Consider the following 19,990-nt stretch of genomic DNA (forward strand, 5'->3'; position numbering starts at 1 on the left):
CTTTTATCTTTTCTAAGCATCTTTTGGCTAGCCCCCCTCCTTTTCCTTCTTCTAATCTTTTTTCAAAATTCCATGCTCTTCTTGCTGCCCTTCCTCTTAGTTTATCTCTTTGCATTTCCTCTCTTACTAGGTATTCTGGTGTTCTCCAGTCCACTCCTATCACCCATCTCAAGTACCTTTCTTCTACCTTTTCTATCTCCTTTCTGTTCCCCCATCCCCATATTTCCGCTCCGTATCCCAACACCGTCCAGATCAATGTGTCGAACAGCCATATTCGTCTATTTATATTCCTTCCGAATTTCCTTTTTCCAATCCCCCATACGTTTCCTGCAACTCCCATTGCCTTTCTGATTCTGTCCTTTATGTGCTCTTCCTGTCTGCCGTTTCTCTGTAGTGTGTATCCTAAGTATTTGAACGCTTTTACCTCTTCTATCTTTTTTCCTTCCCATCTCCAACTTGTTTTCTTACTTCTGCCCCCTCCCTTTTTAAATACCATTACCTTCGTTTTATCCGTATTCAATTCTAGTTTCTTTTTTCCCATATATTGTTCCATTTTTTCTAACATTGCCCTCATTTCTTGTTCCTCCTCTGCTAGAATCACTACGTCATCTGCGTACGCTAAGCTAACGAGTATATTTTGTTCTTTCCTAGTTTTACTCCTCCCCATCCCCCTTTTCTCAATTCTTCCTCCAGGTCAGCCATTAGTAGGTTGAACAGCATCGGGCTCAGCGGGCATCCCTGTCTTATCCCTTTTGCCATCCAAAATTCCTTCCCTATTTTTCCCCCTACTTTTACCCCACTTCTTGTTTCTCTTAATACTTCCTCTATTCTTTCTATTAAATCCTCTCCTATTTCTCTTTCCTTCAATGCTTTTATTAGCGTTTTTCTGTCTACAGAGTCGAACGCCGCCTTCAAATCCACAAAGCATGCTATCAATTTTCCTTTTTGTTTTCCAAGCTGTTTTTGTACTAGATAGTTTAATACGTATACATTGTCCATCACTCCTTTTCCCTTCCTGAATCCCATCTGGTTCTCCGGTAGCTTTCCCTTTCTTTCGACCTCTTCTGTTAACCTGTCTGTTATTATTGATACGTATATTTTATATAGTGTCGGCATCAGTGTCACTCCTCTGTAATCTTCTACTTTTTTTCCTTCTCCTTTTTTCCTTATCGGCACGATTACTCCATCCTTCCACCCTTCTGGCCATCCTTCTCCTCTCCATACTCTCTCGCATATTCCTCTTACCCACTTTTCTATTTCTTCCCCTCCATATTTCCAGACTTCATTTGGAATTCCATCTTTTCCCATTGCTTTGTTGTCTTTCATTTTGCTTATCACCTTTCTCACCTCCTCTTTTCCTATTTCTCTTCCTTCTTCCTTTCTTCCTTCTTTTCCTGCCCCATTTATAACCTTCTGCTCCACTCCTCCTAGGATATTCATAAAATATTCCCTCCATTCTTCTTCTTCTATCTCCTCATTTACTTTCTTTCTTTTCCTCCTTTCTCTATTCACTATTTCCCATACCTGTTTGTCTGTTCTTGCTTCTCCTATTTCCCTTATTAATCTTTCCTCTTCCTCTTTTTTCCTCTCCTCGCATTTTTTCCTGAATGCTTTCTTTAGTTCTTTATAATCCTCTTCCTCTCCTTTTCCCTTTCTCCATTTCCTTAGGCTTTTTCTCATTGTCTTGTCAATGTAATATTTTATATTTATGTTATTATTAATGTATAGAAACACAATTATTATGTAAAAATAAATATATACTTATTTTACTGATTTTACTTAATTCTTCAGCCGCAGATAATAAGAAAAGAGGTTATTCCACGGAAAAATATTACACCCGTATTTTTTTTAGCTGCGTATCTCGACATTTAGGAGGTAAATTACCCCCTTGAAAAAATCGGTTTTTTTTTTTATTTTTTAGCCAATACTGTCGAAACGGTAAAAGATATAAGAAAATGTTTTGAATAAAAATTGGATGGTTTTTAATATTTTTTAAAACAGTGTAATCAAATTTTGCAAAAATGTCAAATCCCTCTCCCTCTCCCTCTTCATACTGCACTATTTTAAAGAATATTAAAATCCATATAACTTTTATTTGAAACATTTTTTTTATACTTTATACCGTTATATCTTATACCGAAATAAAAAAACCAATTTTTTTTCAAGGAGGGTTGTTTTATCCTCTAAATGTCAAGATACGCAGTTAAAAAAAATACGGGTTTAATATTTTTCAATGCTTCAAAACATATTCCAAGTTCATTAAAATCAGGATCACTTCCAATCGTTCCCTTGTTAGTTTTAACAATATTAGTTCAGTCAGTAATATTGAATTTTTCATTAGCTTTCATGAAATAGGCGTCTACGATTTACCTGCGATGATTACACTTATTACAAATATGAGATCACAATCATTGCACGCGTACATTGGTCATTCTATGGGTGAATCTGTTTTTTACGTAATGGCAACAGAGCGTCCAAAAATTGCTAGAATGGTAAAAATGATGTTCAGTTTTGGACCAGGAATTTTCTTAGATCATATGAGAGGTCCACTACGATCGATGTTTTATTTGGTGAAAAAGATGCAGGTAATAATATGTAAAAATAATATACTACTTTGAGCTAGAATAAAATTAAGTAAATTGCATTTTGAATAGAAGATACCTTTAATTGCAGCCAATATTTCGAGTTTTGTTCCATGACGAATTACTCCCACAAAAAGTTTTTGAAACGGCAATGGCATTAATCGGCTGCAACTCAAATTTCCTTCTATCAGAGATGTGCGCTATTTTCATATTTTCAGTCTTCGGTTACGACCGTGAGCAGTTTACTTACGTGAGTAATAACTGAGTAAGTATTCGTCTGCAAATTATAATAATAAATTTAAAAGGTTTTAATATGCGAATACAAAATCATATCAAACAATTTTCAAACCGTTGAACGAGAATATATCACAGATAAAAAATTAAGAAAACGTTTTGAAGCTTGATCTTTTATTGTGTGTATACACTCACACACACTTACATATATATATATATATATATATATATATATATATATATACAATATATATATTTTAATTTGCTGTTTAGACTCAGCTGCCTGTAATCGTGAGTCACATACTTGTCAGTCTTTCGACTAAGACAGTGGTGCACATAACGCAGGAAATCCAATCGGGCAAGTTTCATCGATACGACTACGGTGCCACAAAAATCTCTTAATCTATTCGATAGAACCTCCGGATTATGATTTATCGAGTGTTACGGTGCCGATCGTGATATTCTATGCTAACAACGACTTCCTGGTCGATCCCATTGTAAGTAATATATGTACAAGTATTATAATTTTGTTGTAAAAAATATGCATTGATAAAACGAGAATTATTACATAATAAGTTAAAATATAAAATTGAGAAGTTGAAAGAATTATTAATTAGTTTGGAAGAATAATATAAGTAGTTATTAAAAGAATTAATTTAATTATATAAAAGAAATTTGCATAATAACTTAAAAAATATTTCTTTAAGAATGTGAAGAGGTTGTATAATTTACTGCCCAACGTAATAGATTTGTACAATGTGCCGCGGCCCAGTTTTAATCACGTGGGCTTTATATGAACCGAGGATGCACCTATACTTGTGTACAAAAGAGTTTTTAAAATCATGAAAAGGAAATATTTAAATAATGTAACAACGATATGATAATAGGTACATTGCGCTGATCTGGATTATGGAAGTTAAATAAATAAATAAATAAATAAATAATAAATAAGTAAGTAAATAAATAATAAATAAATAAATAATAAATAAATAAGTAAATAAATGATAAATAAATAAATAATTTATTTCAGTGATTAAAAGTGCTAAAAACATGGTTGCCTTTTGTATTATATTATTATAATTTTAACAATTTACAGATTTTTTATACATATACATTGTATTATATAAATATTATATTTTCATATAATATATAAAAATCTACTAATACAGTCGGACTTCTTATCCTACGACTCTTTTATGCTACGTACCTTTGATATATACTAACCTTTGATCCTGCGACAAAAAAGCCTCTCGATCATGTTACGACCGCGGAAGGAGAACCGTATCCCCACTTCTTATACATACATCATGCTCATTCTTATTCATCTTACGCACTTCGCACGATTCGGACATATTCGGAACCCGAATGGACTACAGAGTAAAAATCTCTCTTTTTGTCGTAGAATCAGAGGTTTCTCAGACTGGAAATGTCGTAGGATAAAGGCCGTGGCACATAAAAAAAATGTAAGCAGTAAGATTTAAGACTTAAGAATTTCATCCATATGGAATTCACAGAGCTGCTTAAGTTTCAAAATGGCTGCCTTACTGCTCGACCGTGATTAGTCGATTCGCTTAAGTTCTACTGCTTATACTGCTTACGTTTTTTTATGTGCCACGGCTTTAAGAGGTCCGACTGTACTGTCAAACTGTTCAATCTACTGAACGTTGTCAATAGTGCAGTGCATTCTCTCCAACAATATATACATATATATATATATATATATATATATTTTTGCTATTATTAGCATATCACAAGTTATCGATACAGCATTAATAAGCAATGAACAAAATGTTTGCACTCAGTCTGTATTAATTTTGCTCACTTGTTTTCTGCCTTTTTCAATAATACATATCTCGACCTTCCGGAAAACTCTCTCGATTTGTCCGTTTTTTACTATTTAATAGTGTTAATTATGGATAGAATAAGATTGATAGGGTTTATGTATTTGCTGTCGTTTTACGGTTGTATTGATGGAGATGCGACCACCGAGCCAAACAAGTCCATAGAAAGAATAATTCGATCTAAAAGGAACGACGAGCCCAATTCCGATTTAATTCTCAGCACTGTAAGTATACATTTTAATTAAATGAAACGAGGATTAAAGTTTTCATTATTCCAATTAACTGAACTTCTACAACGCTGTCACACATTGAATAAAAAACGCGATCATGTACATGGTATCACTTAATTCACGCTTACTAATTTAAGTACATAAACGTTATTTCTTACCAAAAAATCTATTTTTCTATACGTTTTCTTCTATATTATTTAATAAAGGAATAAATATTGAAAAAAATAGAGCAAAAATGCCGAGCTTTAGCATATGTAGATGTACTTATAGTGGGCGCGAATTAAGTGACACCCTGTATACCGCTTTTGCCGCTTATATTGTTCACAATCAAAATCAAAATTTCCCAAAATTTCATGTACATCATCGTTAAGTAAGTAATCTTTAAAAATTATTATTGTTTTTTAGAACACACACACACACACACATGGTGTTTTACAAGTTTTGCATAAAACATTTTTTTCGAAACTAGTACTATATGCAATAAATAACAAATGTTCATTTTTAAGACTGTTTTTGTTATCACGATTAATAATATTTCAAATAATATACTGATAAAGAACATCCCATTAAGTATATTCTTGCATGTTACAAATATCTAATTAAAAAATATTTCTTTAGAGAATTTTTCTCTTAAATTAAGAGGATCCTTTTGACAGATATGTACAGATTTTTTTCTATGAATAAATTCTAAAATAAACGTAAAATATTTAAATAACATTTTTATTTATGACAGATCGCTGCCCTGCAATTGCATGTTTAACTGTAAAATGTAACGTATTTCCAAACTTATGGAAGGTACTGTATATGCAAATTGTAAACGTGAGAAGCAGTTTTTTAATTCATTAAATACCTATTGACATATATGAATAATGATATGTTAAAGAAAATCTCCATATTTTTTTTTAAACGCAATTACACGTGTGTTATCTTTTTTACAGCAGATGATTTCTCTCATTATGTTGTGCATAAAATTAGTGGAATAAGATAATTAGAAAATAAATGTTTTACTAGATATTTTTCAGAGTTTAAATAAAATTTATATCGAATTAAAGTATAAAATATCTTGTGAATTATATATTTTTTAATTCTATTCTTTTAATTTTTTAGACAGAATATTATGAGAAATCGATTTAAAAAATATATTAAAAAATATATTATTTTAAAAATTCAAGATTATTTTATCTGCACTTGGTAATACTATATCTAAAGTGTCCAAATGTTGACATCAGTAAATAAATGTTTTTAAACTACAATTTCTATCTAAAACATTTTTTTATAAAATGTATTTTTTCCAAGACCAGGGTCTCGATCTTTGTCAATGATGAATTGAACACTTTGTACTGTACGTAATGATTGCACGCAACTGCTATACTTCCAATAGCTACTTATACGAGTACATTCATATTGCAATGCTGCTTATCATAATAATATTACCTTCATGAATTCCTTTAGAAGAAAAATATACATATATACAGAATGATTCAAAAATACAAGTGTAAAAACTTTGAAAAATTGTTTATGAAATATCATGCTAAGTACATATAATTTTATAATAAACATATATAGATTCTATCTTTAATGTAGAAAGTATAGATGTTTCAAAATCTTGTCACACTCCTAGTAAGCCACGTAGAACGTGACCTTGAGAAATCAAAATATAACATCATTATTTATTTAAAGATTAATTTGATCGATAAATATTTAAAAAGTGTTTAAATATTATTAATTTTTTTGGTTTTTATATAAATGTTACACAGATCGAATTTTCATAGGTTTTAATGAGTAGCCAGGGATTAAATTATATAACAAAAGTGTTTTTGTTATTTTATATTATATTATACTCTCATTTTAGTGATTCTTCTTTCAGCCAGAGATAATAAAGAAAACGGGTTATCCCACGGAAACTCACGTTGTAACAACAGAAGATGGCTACATTTTGACATTACATCGTATCCCAGGTGGCAACAGCTCTCTACCTGTATTACTGGTACACGGTACTTTTTGCGATGACACTATTTGGATCGCTCTTGGCAAAGGCAAAGCACTCGGTACGACTTTTTATTTAATCATCGAAAGATATACTAACAATGTCGATCAGATCACATCGTTAATTTTACTTTTAATGAAAAAATATCTAAGAAAAAATATTAAATAAAATGAAGAAACAAAAATATTTTAATGTATTTTTAAGTGAGTTACATTTTTAGTTTATCTTATTTTTTGAAATTTTTTGAAATTTAAAAGTTGAATTTCTAAAATTTGTTACATGACAGGTGTATATATGTATATTTTATATATTTACATAATTTACATATATGATTATATATATTTAGAACTGTAATAAGTGAATTATGAATCAGATTACGGTCTTAATATCTTGTTATAAAAATATTTCTACGTAAAAATATGGTAAGAAATATAAAATATAAGAAAACAGATGCAAATAAAACATTGCAAATATTTTTTTTCATTTTGTGTTCTAGCTTATTTATTAGCGGACCAAGGGTACGATGTTTGGTTGGCTAATGTGCGTGGTACTCCTTATTCGAAAAAGCACGTTTCCCTATCACCGTCAGATTGGAAATATTGGGATTTTAGGTTTTCTCATAAAATAAAAAATAATAATTTTTTGAAAAAATAAATAATTTTTCTTTTGGCAAAATTTATAAATGCAGATTATATACAGAAGTATATATACATACTTGTGTGTATATATTTAAATATTTCATGATAATATATGTATTTTCTATCAGCTTTCATGAAGAAGGCATCTATGATTTACCCGCAATGATTACATATATCACGGATATGAGATCACAACCATTGCACGCGTACATTGGTCATTCTAAGGGCACATCTGCATTTTACATAATGGCAATACATCGTCCAAAAATTGCTAGAATGATAAAAATGATGATCAATACCGGTCCAGCAGTTTTCGTAGATCATATGAAAAGTCCACTACGACCAATACTTTATTTGATAAAAGAGTTTCAGGTAACAATATAATATATGTAAGAATACTATTAAAAAATAAATCATATTGTAAAATAACTGTTTAGAACATTATTCTTCTGTAAACAAAAAATTATTTTTTGTCTCAATTTTACCTGTAAAAACACACGAACACATTATTTCTCTAATATTCTCTTAAACACCATAAATATATACATATAAGTAAATATAGCTTACAATTTGTTTTAAAAGTTGAGTGCTAGAAATTATAAAAAACTATGAAAATTATTTTTGTTGTTACAAAATAATGCATAAATAACACAACATTCTACATATCTTGTCCAGGATTAAAAAAATTACTATATAAAGTACCTCGTTGCCATTATTTGTTAATAATATTTTTAAAAACTAATTTGTTAAAATATCTTTAACCTTATGTGTTATTTCAAAAGATTGATATGACCAACTAATTTATTAATCTACTTAATTTGAACATAAAAAAATTTATAAAAATTATAAAATCTGATTTGGAATATAAAACTTTAAAATTTATTGAGCTTGTGTATTAACTTTGAAAAATAATTAATTTTCTGTTTAAAAATAATTAATTCTCTGAATTAACGCTTCTATAATTTATCTTAATTTGTATAATAATATTCTTAAAAAAATCTTTATTTTTTTTATTCTTTAAATATATACTAAAAGTTTTAACAAGTATAGATTTACGAGTAAATTATCATCATGAAATAAAGAGATTTTTTATTGCAGTCCATATTGCGAGTTTTGTTCCATGACGAATTATTCCCGGAATATGTTAATAACATACTAAAGACGTTACTCGGCTGCAACCTGAGTTTTTACCAAGCGGAGTTGTGCGCCAATAATTTCTTATTTATCCCTTTCGGTTACAACCCCGAGCAGCTAAATTTAGTGAGTAATAATTCTTCTGCAAATTATAATAATAATTTAAGAAGACTCTAATATACTTTCTTATATTAGAGTCTTCTTAAACAAAATTGGATGTGAAAATGGCTAATAAGAATTGATGCATATATTAAACACGACAAACTTGTCTTTATATTTTTCTCTAATTATTTTACACCAAAAAACTATTCTATTTTTATTTTTCTTTATTTGCTTTGTAATTCTTTTTTAAATATTATGTATTAAGGCGATGCTGACCATGATGTTTTACCGATTTTGAGTTCAAGTGCTTATTTTTTTTTATTGGCTATTATACAGATTGAAAAATTTTTTTCCACGGGGAGTAGTGTAATTTCGTATAAAAAAACAATAACAATAAATTTAAAAATTACAGTTTTTTTATAGGCCTCTTGCATCAGCTCATAACAATACTTATTTAATACAAAAATGCTGCAGTTTATTTATGCACAAAATATGGCGCTCCCAATAGAGATGAAATGAAAGAATAATACAGAAGTAATAAAAATGAGATTAAAAGCATGTATCAAAAGCATGTAGCAAAAAATTCGTACTTGAATTAATTATGTATGTATATTTGCGTGCGAAATTGATGTCGAGGCATAAAACAGCAAAACTTAGTTGCCGGACAGCGCTTCCCATTTATTATTATCAGTACTTTTATTGTGGAGAATTTTTCAATCTGTATAATCAATAAAAAGTGAACGATCTATATAACCTAATTTAAAGTCGATAAAACAGTACAATGGTAGCATCCCCTTAATATAACTGAAGAAGACTTTAAAAATTATTTATTTATTGTATAAAATAATATAAAATTATATTTAAAAATTAGAATATATTATAAATTTAAAATTTAATATTAGAGAAAAAGAAAAAAGGAAAGGAAAATTTAAATATTATTATTTAATTATATTATATAAAATAATTAGAGATGAGTGTACACAGACAAGTTTGTCGCGCATAATATATGCGCCTGATTTTTATTTATTCTTTTTATACCTATAATCTTCCGTAGAATATCGCGATGCAAGAATGATCCTTACGTTTCAGGATCGCGCAATTACACTTCACATTGAATCTTGTATTTACATACATATTTGTATGTATGTATATGTATATATGTGTATATTTGTAGTAAATATTCATATGTGTTTTTAATCCCTATTTAGACTAATCTGCCCTTTATTGTGAGTCATATGCCCGTCACCACCTCGCTTAAGACTGTGGTGCACATCGCTCAGATAATCCAATCGGGTACGGCTCGTGAATATGACTACGGTGCCACGAAAAATCTCTTGATATATAAATCAGTGGAACCTCCAGAGTACGATCTATCGAAAGTCGCGGTACCGATAGCGTTATACTACGGCAAAAACGACTTGTTTGTGGATCCTATTGTAAGTAAATTGAAAAAAGTATTTATATTTATTTGATAAATAGTGTAGAAATTATTAGATTTTATAGTATAGAGATTGTGACTTGACTTTGTATATACAAGGTGTCCGGTAACTAACGGACCAACGATCACAAATGGATTCTTTGATCAATTTGGGAACGATTTTTCCTCAACGAAAATGTCGAAAAAGGTCATCATTTTTTACAACTTTCCAATATTTGTCATTATGTATCTTTATAACTAAGCCTCACATTAAAATCCCTGAAATCTCTACCTGAAATTAACTGAAGAATGTAATTATGTTAGACTTTTAACTCCAAAACGTTTAGTTTTCAAAAAATCCATTTTTTTCAATCGCTTATAACTCGAAAATTATTGACTTCTCAACATTTTTGCTAAGGAAAAATCGTCTCCAAATTGGCCAGAGAATCCGCCCTTAATCATTGGTCCGTTAGTTACCGGACACCCTGTATGTAGATAAAATTTCGTATTTTCACAACCGGAAATATAGCTTAAAAGAAATTACCGTGCATAATTCAAAAATGGTTTTTTCAAGGATGTGAAGAGGTTGTACAATGCACTGCCCAACGTGATAGATATTTACGAATTGCCCAATTTTAATCATCTGGACTTTATATTTGCGAAAGATGCGCCAAAGCTTTTGTACGAAAGAGTTTTGAAATTCATGAAAGGGAAATATTCAAACAATGTAACAACGATATGATAATAAAATACATTGATGATCTGTATATTGCACGCTAAATTCCAGTAATGAACACGATTGATGTCACTTGCATTAATTTCAATTAAACAAGCTTATAATATAATTTAGCATTGTTTAAAATTTGTACTTCCGAACTAACAATAACAATTTCTTAATTTCTCAATAGCCGGTATTAATCGATAAATATTTATTGCTTACATAAACAAATTATAAATAAAAAAAATTAAATAATTTAATTCTGTGATTTAGAATACTCAAAAATATCGTTCGCTAGTTGTCTTTTTATATTATATTATTATAATTTTAGCAATTTATAAATGTTTTATACATATATTGAATTATATATTATAGATATATTGAATTACATAATTATTATATCTTCATATAATATATGAAAATTAACTAACGTAGACTATTGAATCACTGAACGTGGTTAATAACGCAGAGAGAGGGTGCATTCTCTCTTTCTATCAATATATAATTAATTTTTTCTATTGGCATAATATTACACGTCATCGATGCAGCATTAATAAATAGAGGACAGAATGTTAATGCGCTCAGTCGTCATTATTCATTTCGCTTACTTATTTTCTGCCTCTCTTCGATAATAGATATTCCGATATTCCAAAAAACTCTCTCGAGTTTCCGTTTTCATTCACTGTTTAGCATTGTTAATTATGGATGAAATAAGATTGATAGGGTTTATATGTTTGCTGTCGTTTTACGGTTGTCTTGATGGAGATGCGACCACCGAGCCAAACGAGCCCGTGGAAAGAATAATTCAATCTAGAAGGAACAACGCTGAGCACAATTCTAATTCAATTCTCAGCACTGTAAGTACACACTTTTAACTAATTAAAATGAGGATTAAAGTTTTTATTAAATAATGATTGAAATGATTTGGTATGATGTATCAATCCGCCAGTATAAATGTAAACCACAATTAAGTATTAACAAAGATGCAATTTAATTTGACCAAAAACTGGCTATTCATTTATTGAAAATAAGTACACACTACGTTTCAACCCATATTGTGGTCCTTTTCAAGTGCTAGTTCTATTTTTAATTAATGTAATTGCTGAATAAGAACAAGTATGTATTACAGATCAAATTTAGTGTTAATGTAATGTTAATTTTGCTTGCCAAATTATGTATTTTTGTTTTCTAGCACTTGAAAAGGACCACAATGTGGGTCGAAACGTAGTGTGTACTTATTTTCAATAAATGAATAGCCAGTTTTTGGTCAAATTAAATTGCATCTTATTATTTGTTAAAATTTTATCACTAGCAATCAACAATTAATTGGGACAATTAAGTATGTATGTAATCATAAAAAACGACTAATACTGGACAAATAATTTCTTTATTGAAATCAAATTAACATGACGTTTCGACCTGTGGTTTAGATCATTTTCAAATGCAGTAATAATTGAGATGACATAACAAGTACAGCGATGAGAAAAAACTTATAACATGTATCACAAATATAAAAATATAAAAATATATCAAATTAAACGTGTCTAAAAAGACGTCTCGTCAATACAGAGTGTGTCCAAATAATTTATTATTTTTATTTGGACACGTTCTGTATTGATGAGACGTCTTTTTTTAGAATCGATTTAAAAAATACATTAAAAATTACTATGATTCTATTTTAAAAATTCAAGATTATTTTACCTGGACTTTGTAATACTATCCAAAGTCCAAATAATGAGATCAGTAAATAAATGTTTTCAAACTACAATTTTTATCTAAAACATTTTTTTATAAAGCTTATTTTTTTCAAGACCGAAGTCTCGATTTTTATGAACGATGAATTAAACTATTTTAAAAATTCAAGATTATTTTACCTGGACTTAGTAATACTATCCAAAGTCCAAATGATGAGATCAGTAAATAAATGTTTTTGAACTACAATTTTTATCTGAAACATTTTTTTATAAAACATTTTTTTCAAGACCAAAGTCTCGATCTTTATGAACGATGAATTGAACACTTTGTACGTAATGATTGCATGCAACTGCTATATAATAGCTACTTACACATTCAATGTTATAGTGTTGCTTATCACAATTGATTCCTTTCGTTAACTTCTTTATGAGAATATACTACTATATTAACTTCTTTATGTAATACTACATTAATTTCTTTATGAGATATATGTATATTTTTCGTGAGGAATAATATACATATATACAGGATGATTCAGAAGTACGAGTGTAAAAACTTTGAAAGATTGTTTGTAAGATCATTCTAAGTATATATAATTTTATAATAAACATATATAGATCCTATCTTTAATATTGTAAGAAGTATAGAAGTTTCAAAATTTTGTTACACTACGAGTAAGTCACGTGATTCGCAGAAAGTGACCTTAAGAAATCAAAATAAAACATCATTTATTTAATAATTAATTTGATCAATAAATATTCAAAATGTGTTCTCTAAGCTTGAATACAGGCATTGCAAACACAAATCAAAGAACCATATACACGATACATTATTTTGTCATGCGAATTTCATTTGCTTCAATAGTCTTTAAATGCATACTTCCACTGATACATTGTTTCCTTATTTTTACAGCCTGTTTTTCAATAAAGCAAAGTTCAGTTTTCATACTTGGATATTGGTTTGCTGTTTATCTTTCATATAGGTTATTAGATAAGTTTTCTTAATTATTATACGTCATACGCAGTTTCTCTTTCATATATCATTTATTGTAGTCTATTTAATGATTAAAAATTTAGTGATTAAAAATTAATAAATAATTATATGTGTATTTTAATTATAGAATAATCATTAAAATTATTTCAGTTACGAAGATATATGTAAGAGAGAGATATGGACAACAATAAAAAATAATCCTCTACAATTTCTTTCTAAAATAATTTTAATTGAGTTTTACACTTTACTTTGCAAAAATACTTTAATTATCCTATAATCTTTAAATATTATAACTATATGCTTAATTAGATAGCATTAATGTATATATTTCATATATTTTAGATTTTATAATAATTCATTATTATTATTACCAAATAATTATTCTTTATATTTATTATATATTATATTTTATATTTATATTGTTACTGCAAAACGCTACATTATTATGAAAATAAATATTATGCTCTCATTTTATTTTGTCTTTTAGCCAGAGATAATAAAAAGAACAGGTTATCCCATCGAAACTCACGTTGTAACAACAGAAGATGGCTATCTTTTGGCGTTTCATCGTATAATCTCTAAAAACTCACCTTTAAAAAAAGGTAAAAAAAGGCGACCAGTTAAGGGCACGCCATTAACAAAAATTATCCATTGCAAACCCATGTAGAATCCTATCCTATTGCAAACCCATGTAGAATCCTATGAAAAATTAATCATTGCAAACCCATGTAGAATCCTAGGCAAAATTAACCATTGCAAACCCATGTAGAATCGTACCCATTGCAAACCTATGTAGAATCCTATGAAAAATTAACCATTGCAAACTCATGTAGAATCCTATGAAAAATTAACCATTGCAAACCCATGTAGAATTGTATTAAAAATTATCTATTGCAAACTTATGTAGAATCCTACATTGCAAACCCATGTACAATAGAATTGTATGAAAAATTATCGATTATAAACCCATGTACAATCGTAACAAAAGTAATGAAATAAAAAAAAAATTGCGCCAAGTGAAAGTAGAAACTTGTACCAGTGGAAAATTAAAGTTGCAGACATATATAGAGTCGTATAATGAATCAGTAAAAATTTAAATTTGCAAATGTAGAATCGTACCATAAAAAAACTTATCTTTTAAAAAAAAAGATAAACAAGATGCCAAGTCCATGCGCCATGTGAAAAAGAAATAAAAAAATTTTAGTTAAAAAAACTGGGCGCGCTGCTAAGTTTCAAAATTACAATGCACCTTAAAGTAACATTAATTAATTTAAACACAAAACATATTTTAACTGTAATGAGTTTAAAAGTAACAATTTAATTTTAATATTGTTAGAATACTATTTAGCAGCGCTCCCAGTTTTTTTAACTAAAATTTTTTTATTTCTTTTTCACATGGCGCATGGACTTGGCATCTTGTTTATCTTTTTTTTTAAAAGATAAGTTTTTTTATGGTACGATTCTACATTCGCAAATTTAAATTTTTACTGATTTATTATACGACTCTATATATGTCTGCAACTTTAATTTTCCACTGGTACAAGTTTCTACTTTCACTTGGCGCAATTTTTTTTTTTATTTCATTACTTTTGTTACGATTGTACATGGGTTTATAATCGATAGTTTTTCATACAATTCTATTGTACATGGGTTTGCAATGTAGGATTCTACATAAGTTTGCAATGGATAATTTTTAATACAATTCTACATGGGTTTGCAATGGTTAATTTTTCATAGGATTCTACATGAGTTTGCAATGGTTAATTTTTCATAGAATTCTACATAGGTTTGCGATGGGTACGATTCTACATGGGTTTGCAATGGTTAATTTTGCCTAGGATTCTACATGGTTTGCAATGATTAATTTTTCATAGGATTTTACATGGGTTTGCAATAGGATAGGATTCTACATGGGTTTGCAATGGATAATTTTTGTTAATGGCGTGCCCTTAACTGGTCGCCTTTTTTTACCTTTTTTTAAAGGTGAGTTTTTAGAGATTATATCATTCATTTTTGTATATTTTTATGACCGGAATAGAACAATTATTAAACATGTTTATCTAAACTTCTTTGCTTAAAATGATGTGTACAATCATATCCTAGAATCCTGATCATTCCTCCTAAAGCACCCTATTTATATAAATTTACCCATATGTGTGTGTGTGTGTGTGTGTGTGTGTGTGTACTAATGTCGAGCATTTTTTATACATTTTCTATTAAATTTAGATAAAAGTTGCAGGATTTCGAAAAAGAAAAAGTTGACACAGACTTTTTCCTAAACGGCGATTTTCAAAGTTATTTAAAGGTCACTTATATTTTCAAAATAAAATTACCTTAATTTTTCTCATATAAATCGATTCCTCGCAATATTTACTATAAAAAGTTGTAAAGGTATAATTTTTACATAATCTTACATAAACTTCGAAATATTACAAATATTTTATTTTATGAAATATTTCAGTTTATGTAAAATTAACTATCTTTTAAATTATTCACTTTTAGCCATCTTACCCTTACAACCTTTTATAGTGAATATTGCAACAAATTGGTTTATATATATAATATATATATATAACATCAGTTATTATTAATTGATGTTTACATTTATTTTTAGACTTACTAGAGCTCAAATGCTCCACATTTTTTGCAAAAACTGTTTATTCTACAGATTTCAAATATGCTTTTAAATGATGATTGAATATTTCCTTTTTTTAATTATTTTTATTATTATTTTTCAATCTCAATCAACTTTTATAACTTTATGCCAGCACGATACAAATACATGTGTCTTTATTTTTTTTTATTATTTTCATTATTATTTTTCAATCTCAATCAACTTCTATAACCTTATGCCAGCAGGATACAAATACATGTATGTCTTTATTATTGTATCAACTCTTGTCTTTTCCATGTAACCATGTCTTTATAGTTTGAATTATCCCTTCATCTTCTCAATCTTTCGCAGAGATTTAATTAATTAAATACACTTTACACGAAATAAAGTTTGCTGGAAGATATACAGCAAACGATAACTGTAAAAACATGATTACGTGGAAAGAACAAAAGTTGGTACAGTAAAGGCAAGTAAGTAAGTACATGTAATGTATCGTATTGGCATAACGCTATATCCGCGGAGCAGATAATGTGGCTGTAGAGGTAGTCTGCAGTGCAGCTAATGTGGACGTAGATGTTGATTGAGATAATTGTCTAATATAAAATAGAATTTAAAAATTTAGTTTAAAAAGCTGTTGCATATATAAATAAAGTTTATTTTTTCTAAATTTGGAATATGTTTAATTAATTAATTTTTTAAGTCTATGTTTAATAAATTTTTTAAGTCTGTATTCAATAATTTTATTCATTTGATAAATACATGTATGTCTTTATTTTGATATGTTTAATATAATTAGAAATTCATTATTAATTAGATATGTAAACTATAAATTCATATATAATATTTGAAAATATATGTGAATATTTAAATTTTTATCTTCTCCTTCCTCTCCTTCAATCTCTTTAATATCAATAGGTGTATGTGTGTACACGCGCGCACATTTGTACGTATTTATTTAATTATTGGATAGTTGAGAGTACTTAATTGATAAAAAATTATGACAATAATAATCCTTGTTTTTTTTCTTATTATTTACTCAGATTTTTTTGTCTATCTTATAAGATAAACACTTTAGAGATTGAATATTTCAAGTAAACTAATTGTAAGTAAATTTCACATTAATGCATATAGATGTTTAATCATGAATGTACTAAATAAGTACACAAGACGAACAGTGAGTGAGTGAGTGAGAATGAGAGAGAGTGTGTGTGTGTGCGTGTGTGTGTGAGAAAGAGAGAGAGAGAGAGAGAGAGAGAGAGAGAGAGTTAGCCAACATAACCCCGCACGCTGCCGATCATGAATGTACTAAATAAGTACACAAGACGAACAGTGAGTGAGTGAGTGAGAATGAGAGAGTGTGTGTGTGTGCGTGTGTGTGTGAGAAAGAGAGAGAGAGAGAGAGAGAGAGACAGAGAGAGAGAGAGAGAGAGAGAGAGAGAGAGGGAGAGAGAGAGAGAGAGAGAGTTAGCCAACATAACCCCGCACGCTGCCGATATGGCGGAGCGCCACTATCGCCATCTGTTGTAAAACGTGCGAGATGGACAAAATTACCACTACATGCATCTTGCATGTGTTGTGTACGTGTGATATATGTGTGCGCATGTGTTGTATACGTGTGAATACGTGTAGCACGATACTACTATGTATGCGTGGTCGATGATGATAATGATGATGATAATGATGATGATAATGATGACGGGGACGTTTCTTAATAGAAATTTTTCATATTTCGACTTTGCATTTATATATCTCTGCTTACAAATCACGTAGAGCAGAAATAAAGACACTTTTATTATATAATTCGAACTCAATCTATCGATTAAGTCTAGTATAAACTCGATTGCTTCAGCCATTATTGAGGATTCGAAATATTATAAAGACTCAAATGTCCGACTCGCGTTAAGATACACGGTGTCTCCGCTACGCCCTTAACTGGTCGCGAGACACTACCGTGTCTCTTGATATGTATATATGAGGCTAATATATATTATATAAATATCGCTCTCTCTCTCTCTCTCTCTCTCTGTCTCTCTCTTTTTGTTTTATAGATTGCATACAATTTATCTTACATTTACAGTAAAAGTAATTTTTATAACAATTTACAGGTATATGCGAACAAATAAAATTCGTTAGAATTACAATGTCTATCAAATATATATTTCAGTAAAATCATTACTCGAATTACTTCGATGTATGAAAAATAAGATTTAGTTTTTATAAATTATAAATGCATATACTTATTATCTATAAAAATCATGTGAATATTATTGTATTATACAAATATAATTAAAATAAAATTGTATGTCATTATATATTTCATGTGTTTGATAATATAAATAACACAAAATTTTTTCTGTTTTATATATAGTTTTTTATAGAAAAAAATTGATGTATTATTAATATTATCAAACATAAAATATATAATGGCATACATTGGCTACACTAATTCAGAGGTTATCTTTTTCCTTCCAATGTCGAACAAAAAAGACAACCTCTGAACTAATGTGGCCAGTGTAGCCAAAACGAACAGACCTTATAAAAAACAGAAAGAAAGAGCGAGAGAAAGAGAGAGAGAGAGAGAAACACGTTGCAGCTCCATCTATCACGATATCACGCAACTAATCTACTGCTCTGTTTTATTCCGCAGCCTCGATTTGCACACACACATATGCGTGAAATGTTTTTTTATATATAACTTTTTTATTAGACTTGCAATCTCACTTTTAATTGCTTACTAATATTTCTTCATATAATCCTTACCGCGCATACTATATTTCATGCACAGACAAACTGCAAAACTTTTTTTATTAAATAAGTATTATTACGAACTGACACAAAGCAGCCGATAACAAAACTGTAATTTTTGATTTTTATATGATTTATATATGCAAACATAGCTAGCGCGGTCCGTTTTTATAAGTACTTTAATCGTGGAAAAGGATTTATTGATCAGTATAGTCAATAAAAAGTTATATGAAAAAAATAAATATTCTCGCATTCGGTCGGTAAAAACATCATTTAGGATCCCCTTAAGTATCATTTTCCGTTTTTGATACAAAATGTACTAATAAAGTGTTAATTTACCAGCATCAAAATTTCGAGGAATGTTACATTCGGTCGATTTAGTTACAACCTCGGTTGGTATATTTTGAACTAAGTTTCCATCTAGAAAAATAGTAAAATTAATTATTATATAGAAACTCAAAAATATATTTTTAGAGAAAATAAATGCTTACCACTTGATATAAGAGGGCTTGTGGGAGGATAACTATTAATATCTGATTCATACTGTGACAAATCAGAAGAGTCATTGTCAGACAAATACTTCGTCGATTTGTTTCTTTTCCCTTTTGGTTTACTATGTTGTTTCCTACATTTATCATTTTGCGACGAAAGATCAGACGTATATTTAGCCTTATTTGCTTTCCGTTGAGCAACAGATAGATCTTCTAAAAATAATATTTGAAGACTTTTATGACTGTGCATAAATAAAGTATTATTATAATAAATCGCTGTCTCTATTTGTAAATTGTTTAATTAGTTGCAAAATAGTTTCTTAATTTTTCATTTATTAATTCTTTTATTTTATTAATTTATTTTATTTCAATAAAAAAAATAGTTTAGTTATATAAGTAAAAAATATATAAAATACTCATCTTACCATAGCTACCTAAAATGTCAACTTTATGAAGATTCCAATCAAATTCTGGCGTTTTCTTGAATTTTATAAATTCATTAATTTTCCTTGAAGTCCAATGCGATGAGGGCCAATTGCATTCTTTTGTATTTTTTAAGTACCAAGATT

General features: G+C 28.9%; 3 protein-coding genes and 1 long non-coding RNA gene across 5 annotated transcripts; 3 read left to right on the top strand and 1 right to left on the bottom strand.

Moving 5' to 3' along the window:
- Positions 1-2,396: 2,396 nt before the first annotated feature.
- On the top strand, positions 2,397-3,613 carry LOC146720139 (lipase 3-like). The gene is made up of 4 exons (XM_085489019.1): positions 2,397-2,585; positions 2,674-2,815; positions 3,231-3,313; positions 3,524-3,613. Exons 1-4 carry the CDS (start codon positions 2,397-2,399, stop codon positions 3,611-3,613), a joined length of 504 nt encoding a protein of 167 aa, XP_085345145.1.
- Positions 3,112-10,932, top strand: LOC114944400 (lipase member K-like). Of its 2 annotated transcripts, XM_085489018.1 has the most exons (10): positions 3,112-3,313; positions 3,524-3,767; positions 3,847-4,193; positions 4,793-4,881; positions 6,755-6,935; positions 7,371-7,485; positions 7,641-7,884; positions 8,611-8,772; positions 9,957-10,184; positions 10,740-10,932. In XM_085489018.1, the coding sequence occupies exons 3-10, from the start codon at positions 4,073-4,075 to the stop codon at positions 10,905-10,907; spliced, it is 1,308 nt and encodes a 435-aa protein (XP_085345144.1). In that variant the 5' UTR covers positions 3,112-3,313; positions 3,524-3,767; positions 3,847-4,072; the 3' UTR covers positions 10,908-10,932. The 2 variants fall into 2 exon arrangements, with proteins under 2 accessions (XP_085345144.1, XP_029176118.1); XM_029320285.2 differs by lacking the exons at positions 3,112-3,313; positions 3,524-3,767 and having other exon boundaries at positions 3,795-4,193.
- A 361-nt stretch (positions 10,933-11,293) lies between these two features.
- Positions 11,294-13,779, top strand: LOC114944384 (uncharacterized). The gene is made up of 3 exons (XR_003822172.2): positions 11,294-11,740; positions 13,491-13,560; positions 13,722-13,779. It is a non-coding gene; the product is annotated as an uncharacterized LOC114944384 (long non-coding RNA).
- A 4,811-nt stretch (positions 13,780-18,590) lies between these two features.
- LOC114944383 (uncharacterized) lies at positions 18,591-19,985 on the bottom strand (the record flags this gene model as incomplete). The annotated part of the gene is made up of 3 exons (XM_029320273.2): positions 18,591-19,350; positions 19,422-19,634; positions 19,847-19,985. Coding segments are annotated over 3 exons (453 nt in total), but the record flags the coding sequence as incomplete, so codon positions are not given.
- Between the last annotated feature and the right edge of the window lie 5 nt (positions 19,986-19,990).

This window comes from Nylanderia fulva, unplaced genomic scaffold (genome assembly GCF_048542155.1).
Source record: "Nylanderia fulva isolate GAGA-0341 unplaced genomic scaffold, ASM4854215v1 Scaffold767, whole genome shotgun sequence".
In the NCBI taxonomy this organism is placed as follows: domain Eukaryota; kingdom Metazoa; phylum Arthropoda; class Insecta; order Hymenoptera; family Formicidae; genus Nylanderia; species Nylanderia fulva.

Coding starts and splice junctions, on each gene's coding strand:
- LOC146720139 (XM_085489019.1), top strand. CDS start 2,397: ATGAGATCACAATCATTGCACGCGTACATTGGTCATTCTATGGGTGAA. Junction 2,586..2,673: donor ATTTGGTGAAAAAGATGCAG/GTAATAATATGT, acceptor CTTTAATTGCAG/CCAATATTTCGAGTTTTGTT. Junction 3,314..3,523: donor ACTTCCTGGTCGATCCCATT/GTAAGTAATATA, acceptor TATTTCTTTAAG/AATGTGAAGAGGTTGTATAA.
- LOC114944400 (XM_085489018.1), top strand. CDS start 4,073: ATGTTACGACCGCGGAAGGAGAACCGTATCCCCACTTCTTATACATAC. Junction 7,486..7,640: donor TGGAAATATTGGGATTTTAG/GTTTTCTCATAA, acceptor ATTTTCTATCAG/CTTTCATGAAGAAGGCATCT. Junction 8,773..9,956: donor ACCCCGAGCAGCTAAATTTA/GTGAGTAATAAT, acceptor ATCCCTATTTAG/ACTAATCTGCCCTTTATTGT.